Source organism: Cynoglossus semilaevis, chromosome 17, assembly GCF_000523025.1.
Source record: "Cynoglossus semilaevis isolate Cse_v1.0 chromosome 17, Cse_v1.0, whole genome shotgun sequence".
Lineage (NCBI taxonomy): Eukaryota > Metazoa > Chordata > Actinopteri > Pleuronectiformes > Cynoglossidae > Cynoglossus > Cynoglossus semilaevis.
The window spans coordinates 4,899,002-4,908,112 of record NC_024323.1 but is presented as its reverse complement, the minus strand read 5'-3'; the positions used below and the strand labels follow the sequence as shown (position 1 = coordinate 4,908,112).

General features: G+C 39.1%; 1 protein-coding gene across 3 annotated transcripts in view; it reads right to left on the bottom strand.

The window, feature by feature from the left end:
* Positions 1–161: 161 nt before the first annotated feature.
* kdm8 (lysine (K)-specific demethylase 8) overlaps positions 162–9,111 on the bottom strand; it is a 123,315-nt gene continuing 114,365 nt past the window's right edge. For 2 of the 3 annotated variants that reach the window (XM_017040805.2, XM_017040809.2), the window contains 7 exons: positions 4,418–4,896; positions 3,246–3,418; positions 2,787–2,919; positions 2,640–2,690; positions 1,609–1,758; positions 1,431–1,523; positions 162–1,341 (listed from right to left, as the gene is read on the bottom strand). In XM_017040805.2, coding sequence (XP_016896294.1) covers positions 1,177–1,341; positions 1,431–1,523; positions 1,609–1,758; positions 2,640–2,690; positions 2,787–2,919; positions 3,246–3,418; positions 4,418–4,891 — 1,239 coding nt within the window. In that variant the 5' untranslated portion in view covers positions 4,892–4,896 and the 3' untranslated portion in view covers positions 162–1,176. Of the gene's footprint in view, positions 1,342–1,430; positions 1,524–1,608; positions 1,759–2,639; positions 2,691–2,786; positions 2,920–3,245; positions 3,419–4,417; positions 4,897–5,883; positions 6,063–9,111 lie in introns of those variants that run through there. The other variant, XM_008329504.3, reaches the window with a different exon arrangement.

Sequence of the window (9,111 nt, the reverse complement as noted above, 5' to 3'; positions counted from 1 at the left end):
AATAAAAAGTCCCCGAAATGCATTAAGTAATATATGTAAATATGTGTTACTTTATATGTCTATTTTTGTATATACAGTATGTGTGTGCATAAGTAACAGACGGGTGTCTTGAGAACGCCCCTTTTATTTTTACTATTGGAGTGACGATTAGCACATGTCCGGATGTTTGACGAATATTTATTTAATTCTGATCATTTACAACCATTTCTTCCATGTCAGCATTTTACACAAGATAAACAGCGGAAATATGTCGATTGAAAAGTTTGTATGCAACAGTTCGCATATCACAGCTCGACTACAAACACGACATATCAATTACAACAATTGGCTAGGTTGCTCCGTCAACTTTGAGTATCTGAACATACCAGAAATAGCACATTTCATTGTTTCAATCCAATATGGTAATTGAAGACGTACGCACCTGCAACGACGACATCGTCACACCGATACATCAAGACCACGTTGGATGTTAAGCCTCTCTCAAGGAAATGTTTGATTCTTCAAGTTATTCAGTTTCTGCCCTCTTTGTTATCTGAAAAAAAAAAGACTCTTGTCTCGGCTCAAGCTGCAAGTGTGGGTGAACACACCGCGTCTGATTAGCTTACTGTGAACGCTTGCTCTGCCTTAGCCAATCATCATTAAGCATGCGGCGGTCTCATACCTCCGTCTCAAAACGTGTTTTAACGATCGAAATAGTTATTAGTTTGATCACAGGTTAGTAAAAAAAAAAAAAGCCCCGCAATAATAATGATCGATCGGTTTTGCTCCTCAATCTAGCTAGCAGGCGCTAAATGGGCAGGTTTTTGCCGACTAAACGTGCAGACCAATACACACGTTATACTAAATAAATGTGTTAATTATTGAATAGTGAATGAAAGTATTAGAATACATTCTTAACGTTGATGTTTCTTCACATATTTTCTCGCATTGTCTGTGGGTTTGCAGCCAGAAACTAATGGTGTTTGGGAGGAGCCTTGTCATGAATAATTTTGGATAGTGCTGAAAGAGAGCATATGATCAGAGCAACACTTACCCTATGGTCAGAATTTGCATTGTGTATATATACATACAGCATGGCTAAAATATATAAAAATAAACTGTAATTTGTAAATATTTACAACTGTGGAACAATACTCCACAGGCAAAATAATTAATTTTGAATCACGGTTCCTGGATTCATGACCACCAGAAACTGACAGAGAAGCTGAGCTCCAAGGATCGGATATAATGCCAGTGTTGGACAGGGATGAACAGCACGTCGCCTGGCTGTAAGACGCATTCGAGATACGGAGCTTTGGAAAACTCAGGGAAGCGCTGTGTGTCTGGACTCTCCACCTCCACCTGCTCGGGGAAAGAGAGTCAGAAATTGGAAATACAGCATACATTTGCAAGCTCAACATGTTCGTGTCGCTATGGACTGTCAATCTTACCTGACTGGTATTGTGAAGCAGCGGTGACTGATGAGGGTAGAGCTTGTCCGTGTGCTCCGGGGAATAAAGGCGGATGTATTTACTTCCCACAACCTGATGTATGGAGGAAAATATAACGTTAAGAACAGTGTGCAGAAGACGTCTGAAACTGACAGAGGTGCTGTTGAGGCGTCATCACCTGAGCCAAAAAGTTCTGCTGAGGGTCTTGGTGAAGAGGAGACACCGTACCTCCCGGTCCGAACCATGCGTTCACAGTAATGTGGTCTTCGTCGTCCTCACCCAGGCAGCAATAATCAGGGAAACGGATGTCTTCCTTCAACTCTGGAATCTGAGGCAAACATAAAAAAAAAAAAATTAAATGACAAAAACATTCAGTGTTTCAAAAATGTTTTTTTTCTTGAGTTGAACACTCGTAATCTCACTTATCCTGAGCTGAAGTTCGATAAAAAAATCATTATCATCAGGCGGAAATTTAAATAACAGGATTACGTTTAAGTGCAGGAAACGCTTCCACCAGATATATTGAATTAAAACACAGCTTCTGAAAACAGAATAAATAACATTTTTAATTCTAAATATTAACCTCAAGCAAAATAAAACATTGTTGCACATAATAAGAATAATAAATCAACGACTCAAAATATTCAAGCAAAATAAAACATTGCAAATAAAAAGAATAATAAATCAACGACTCAAAATAACAAAACAAGGTCTCTCATTTCAAAACATTATTAGTCAACTTTCGAGGTAGAAAAGGTGGCGACGCTGTGACCTGTTGGTTCTCACTCTCATTTATTGTATTCTGATTAGAATTTAAATTAGACAATTAAAAACTCAAAGTATTTGACATGCATATGGAGGGGATTTGACATCTGTCAGGAACCCATCCCAACCAAATGTACAGCTCAGCTGTACAGGAATTCCATAAAGTGAATACAACACGACCCCAGACGGCAGTAGTAAAGTAGTGTGTAAGTATGATTAAAGTAAAAAATTAGCTCTGCTTTTCTCAAACATTTCTCGGGTTATTTTATTGGCCAGAGTTAAATAGCTTGGTACATTCAATGGTAAGAAAACAAAGAGGCTGATTTTGGTGTTTTAAACTAACAGCTGCAAAAATATTGGGTTCAGTTCAAGAAGTGAATTATTTTTTCCAAAGTCACAAAGCTCATGTATTTGAAAGTAAAAAAAAAAAAAATCAAACTGTACCTGATCAAACAGCTGGTGCTGGGCCAGATAACCCAAACCTTTAGCCTTATCCTGGGAGGAATAAACAAAAACACACGTTTAAAAAAAAAAACACAGAAAATAAATAAATCTGTATTAACACAGTCGGAACAACAAATTTGCACGTACCTCATTTGAAATAAACCGATCGATGAATTCATCCACCGTGAGCAGCGTTTGTGACCACTCCTCGTCCGTGTACCTCGATCCGACTTCGACTGGAACGGTCCGACAGCCGGCCACTGACCGCAGGTAGTCTATGCTGCACAGGAGGTAAGAAAGAAAAGAAGAACTATAAAGTCTGGTATAAAAATATTTAGTAAAAAAAAAAAAATCAGTTACTTCAGTCAGGGGGTTTAAATTATAGGCTTCTAGAAGCAAAGGGTGATTTTCAGGGCCAAAGTCCAGCTGGATTTCTCTCTCAGCTCATTTAGTGCAATCAGTAAAATGATGTGTCTAAACTAAGAGCAAGCAGAGGGGAGGACGACTGGTCCCACTGCTAATGGACAACAATTCTGAAACTAATTGAAACACTTTAATCATTGTTCTTAACATCTCTCAAAGTTGCTCTCAGTTCGGGAATCGAACCTCCAGGGGTGTTGGTTAAGTGCAGGCCAGTGGTCAATGACTCCTTCTAGAACCACGGGTTTGAGAGGCAGCAGGTAGTTTGTCTTGAAGCTTTCCAGTGATGGACACTTCACTCTGGGAACTGCCAGCTCTTCTCTGATCACAGGGACAAGGGGACACTCTGTCTTCATTCTCTGTTAATGACGTGAGACAACAGAGGGGCTCATGGGTTGTTTTTGTTTGTTTAGGTTTTAACACTTGATCCAATCCCAGCTGACAGCAGGACAGCAGGAACATAACATGGAAATATGTGAAGTTCTTTATTCATGTCAGAGCCTCCGGTTTATCCTGTCCTAAAGGAATGCGATCAAAGGCACTGTTTCCCAAAAACTGGGCCGCGACCCTCAAGTGGGTTGCAAAAGTTCGTTTTTTTTTTTGGTCGTCTCGACTCATGTTTCCCAGGAGTTTACGAAAAATGTCTATTGACTTGGGTCGCGAAGGTTTGTTACTTTAAAAATATGGATCCCCAGAAAAAAAAGTTTAGGAAACACTGATCTAAGGTCACTATTCCAACATTTAACAAACAGTATCTGGAAAAGTAGTGTATGATCAAAGGACAAAGGGTTTAAAAATATTGGGAAAAACTTCTCATATAATTAAAATTGTATAGACGGTCAGACAATCAATTTGACCTATGTAGTTTCAGCGCTTACATCTAAATTTATTAGAAAGTCTTTCATATTTTGTTTCATTCATATATTTTGTATATTATAATTATATGTAAGTTCAGACTTACAACGAAAATTCGAGTTACATCACCGCTAGGAAATTGCAATCTGTGCAGAGCGTTTTCTTAGTGTTGCAGGCGTGGATATAAATCAGCATAGCACAGACTTGGGTACGTTGCAGGCGTGGATCTAAATCAGCATAGCACAGACTTGGGTACACTTTCGGCCCGTTCGGCTTTTTAATCCGGCCGGTCAAACTTTTCCAAATTATATAATTTATTTACATTAGAAAATTATAAAAAGCATTTTAGCATTTTAGCCTTTATGCATGACTTTTACATGACTTATCTTAGTTCACACAAACATTCCATCTATCTGCTTCTGACCCGGCCCCCATGTTCAATTTTAGGACAATTGTGGCTCACGGGTGAAAAGGTTTGGCATAGATTGCTGTAGCTCACTCACCTTCACCTCAGGTTGTCCCTGGTCATCACCGTCTTCACAGGACTTTTTAAACTGACTTTGCAAAATCCCAACAATAACCTGAAGTATATTGTCCATGATGGCCGCACCCATGAGCAAACCCATGTCGCAGGTCCTGATGGCCTGCCGCAGCTCATCCTCTGACGGTCCGCCACGGCACAGAGCGGCCACTTTGAACAGGCATCCGTAAGAGTAAACGCGTCTCCACTCCTTGTCCACGTCTCGCCATGTTCCCGTGTTGAGTTTCTCCCACGAGTAGTCCAAAACGATCTGAGCGTTCAGTGAGAGGCTGCTGTTGGACGTCTGGCTGTACAGATGACGCCTGGAGCGTTTCAGTAAATCCAACACACTGGACTCCACCGTGTCACTGAAGAGCAGCAGGAACTGGTCCTCACTGGCTGGCAGAGCAGCAGAGATTTGAGGCCACAGCTGTGCCACAGATGAAGACGTCTTCATTTATGCTGCGGGACACAAAGTGGAGACAATTGGGTCAGGATAGTTCTCCTGATAGGACAGCACCTCTTAGATTCACTGCAATAATAAATGGTTATGTTGCACTTGTAACAGTCATTTTAACTTTGAGCCATCTTTTTGACATAATATTTTTATTTTCTCCTCTAAAGTGTATTTTTACTTACTTTTTTTTTTAAAAGAAAGTCAGTCATATCGAATATGAGCTGGAAATGTACCAGCAATAAACACTTACACAGGACTTTATTTTTAAGGCTTTCCCTTCAAGTAAAGTGATCTTGACAAAACATGCCACCCCTGTCTGAACATCTCTCTTTCCATAATAATGCCACACAAACAAGGTGAACCGACGATAGGTGTCTGTCACTCTCCATCTTCTCTGACACATGATGGAGTGCAGTGATAAAAAACAACAACAACAAAAACTGGCCACCACAGTTACAGACAAGGACACTTGTTTTTGCCACAGCTGACAGGCTTTTCCCCCCATCTAAACAGATGTATAGTACGCCTCATTTCCAAACTGGCATCTAACAAAGCCCAGGTGAGGGGCATCCTGAGCCAGAGTTGTGAGTGTGACTCATGCACAATGGTGACACTCCATCACACCCTGACGACCATTGCCAACTGTTGCCTCCATGTGTGACATCATTCATGCTTGTTGTGTAAAATATAGGATGGTGACGATTGAGTTTGGCAGAACTAAGGCGATACATTAAGACACTTCACTTGTCACAGGAGTTAATCAACACTCTGCCTCGTCTTTCACATTTTAATTCCGGCACAAACAAACTAAACCAAAATAGAACATTACTTTCAACTATTTAAACATTAACAAGCTAATGCTCCTGCTTCTTTAGTTTAGTTATCTGTATCTTCAATTCTATACTGAACTATAGTAGCCTACTTCTGAACTTCTGTGTGTGAAATGACCTCAATATTAAAACCGAGGACCGAAGAACGAAAGTGTTACTTACGCAAAACAGAAAGTCCAGAAACGTTAAAATGATATTTTAGATAAGCTTTCTTCTGTCTTCCTGCGTTTTAACTAATAAAACACAATGTATTTGGGCACGGGACACCGTCGTTAGCATCACTGCTAAAGCTACTCCGGTGTCGCAACAAAAACATACCGCAAGGAAATGAAGACAGCCGGAAACGTCGGTTCCGCGTTTCTATCAAGGACTTGATGTGCACCCTGTCTCCAGCAGAGGGTAGTAATCTGCTCTAAGTCAAATGTGGAATAATATTTGACATTAAAATATCTGGTGTCAAGATAGTCGACTGCACAGGCACGCACACGCGCGCGCGCACGCACGCACACACACACACACAAACACTGTAAATCACGTGCTGATAGTTCTCCACGCCCCCCACCCCCCACCTTTTTCTCCCTCGCATCTCTCTTCTTACACATAATGCTTCTTGTTCACATGGTGGTTTGATGTTTTATTTTCACGGTTTAAAGTTGCTAGGTCAGTTTATGAAATAAAACAAAGTTATAAGTCACATATCCATGTATCCATAGTTTTATTTCTTCAGTTTATTTGTTAACTCTTGGTCAATCCTAACGGGATATTAGGATATTTAGCTCTTTATTTAATTTACATAGAGTAATTTTGAACTAAATAATGTGATAGCCTTTAACTTTTTACAGTGTTTTTGGCTAAGGTACTTCCATTCATCCTTTAAATTAATTGGGCAATATTTCAATGTTCTTGCTCATTTTGGCTTCATTTTAGAAGCTAACCTTTAGGCTAAATGCCAAATGGTAATTGTTTTTTTACAGTGCTTTCAGGATTTAAAAAAAAAAAAATCTGAAAAGTTTTGTGAAAAGATAGTGATGGTGAAGTTTTCATTACAAAATCAACTAAATTTAGAAAAATATTTTATTTTTAATATTCCTATTATGTTCATTACTCATTTTTAAAAATGCAGTACATTTGTATCTCACTTTTATATGGTGTGTCTTCAATGAATAAATTCAAACAACACCAAGGTTTTTGCAGGTTATTTCCATCAGTGCTGCACCACAGATTCCTCTACGTAAAGAATATTGATATGTATCTGCTCATGTGAGACTAAAACAATGATTGGGTTTGTCTCGTTGATGTCTCGCGGTGATCTTCGTGTTTTTCAGATTCAATTGCTTTTGCGAAGCACGGAGGCGGGGCCCTGAACAAACACGATAGGACTCCTTTGGCAGGGAAGAGCACAGTCTATACACATATGGCACTATTATCAAATGTCAAACACTGTATGAAATTCAAATAATCTTGGTGCAAACCACTCAGTCGTCTCTGTATGGAAAGCAGACGGGGGGAAAAAAGACAGTAAATGACAAGGAGGTGGAAACACAGAGAGTTCGCCTTTCCTGGAATCGCATGAGATTTAAAATGTTTCATGCATTTCTGTTCATTCTCACTGTGTAAACAGCAGAATTCCCACGACTCCATCGCTTCTTCACTTTACTTGAACGTAGGTGAGAAATTACCGTGACGACGGAGCTGCAGCATCTTCTCTCTCTTTTTTTTTTAAGGGTTTCTATTGCTTCTAGGAAATGATGTCTCAAATAAAAGTGTGAATTATAATTTTTTTATGTAAAAGGGCGCAGCGAAGTGAGGTGTGGACAAATTAGGGAACACATGGTCTTCCTTATTGTATGGATGCTGAGGATGATGCTGTTCACACCATGACTGCTGTTTATGTACCTCTGCCAGTGTGAGCAGTGGGGGTGGTCCCAGCTGGAGAAGGCCATGTATTATTCATCTTTGTCTGGTGGTGAGATAGTGTGGGGCTACACTGAAGGTCAAAGGCCTGGCAATGTTATTCCTCGCTGTTCTGTCACCACCGGCTTCATGTGCAGCCCGTCCACCCAATTTTCATCAGCAGGGGTCAGTGACCTTACCTGTGTTTACTTGGAGGAGAAGGTGATTGTACTTTCTGTTTCTCCCTGATCCTTGTTAGCCAGTGTCATTCAGAAAAAAAGCATAGATACATTTTATACTGAAAATATTATTTTTTTTATTTTTATTTTTTTACATTATGTTCCTAAATGAATTTTTGAAAATTTTTGTATTTTGTAAATTAAATTGGAAAATTTACTATGAGATTTGATCCTAGATTTAAATGTTGAAAATGATATCTGTCAAGAATCTACACAAGTGATGATCAACTTGTAGTTCATGGGCCAAATGTGGCCTGCCAAACTATCCAATCCGGCTCGCAACTGGATTTGAAAATTGTGGAAAAAAAAATCCTTTTATGAGTGAACTCTAACTCTAAAATGACACTATATTTTTGTTTTTCATCAGCAACATAATTAAACCATTAATTCTGCCACATATTCTCCTGCAAAGCTCAAGTTAAGTTAACTAATTAATTAGAATAATTAATTACATTTTTTAACCTAAAAAACTCATATTAGAAAAGATTAAAAGCCTGTCCTTAAGAATAATAAATATATAAATATCTTTAAATTAACAATCACATTAGTAAACGTTAATCCTGGTAGAGTTGAGTGAACCATAATAAATTAAATTAAATCACAATAAATAGTAAATCATTGATAAAATTGAACAGAATAATCAGGAAACTGCCGTCAAGCCACTAGGAATGATTGCCTGAAGATAATTACAACAGTTCAGTAAATGATAAATGAACTCAAGTTTTGACTGAAAAATATTTCAAAATAAAAGCCCTGTATTACCCAAAGGCAGTCCAAACGATTGGCAACAAGGCCGGATTTCAAAAAGGCATCTGAGCAGTTCCTTCAGACGCTGAAGCTTCAGAGTTGCAAGTGAAAAATAAAAAATAAAAAAAACAGATTTTAATGACTCGAAAATAGAAATTTTTGTGTGTTCTAAATGAGCAAATCTGTGCTTTGCTAATATTTTGTCAAAAATAATTAAATAGTTAACCTGGCACCGAAATACAATTTGATTATTCACGTATCAATCAAACACTCCGCTGATGCATCTCTAATGAGCTGCAAATGCCTTTGCTTTGATCCCTCCGATCGTCAGAGCTTCCACTCTGGCGATGTTTCCAGTTCTTTTTGAACCCAGTCTTTTCCCAGCATTCAGCGCCTAAATGAAAAAAGCCTCAGCGGCAGCTGCTCAGAGTTCACCCGCAGCCAAACGGGGCAGCAGGGCAGCACGGACCGTGACTGTCAGCATGCATACTCTTAGGGGCCTGTGCGGGCC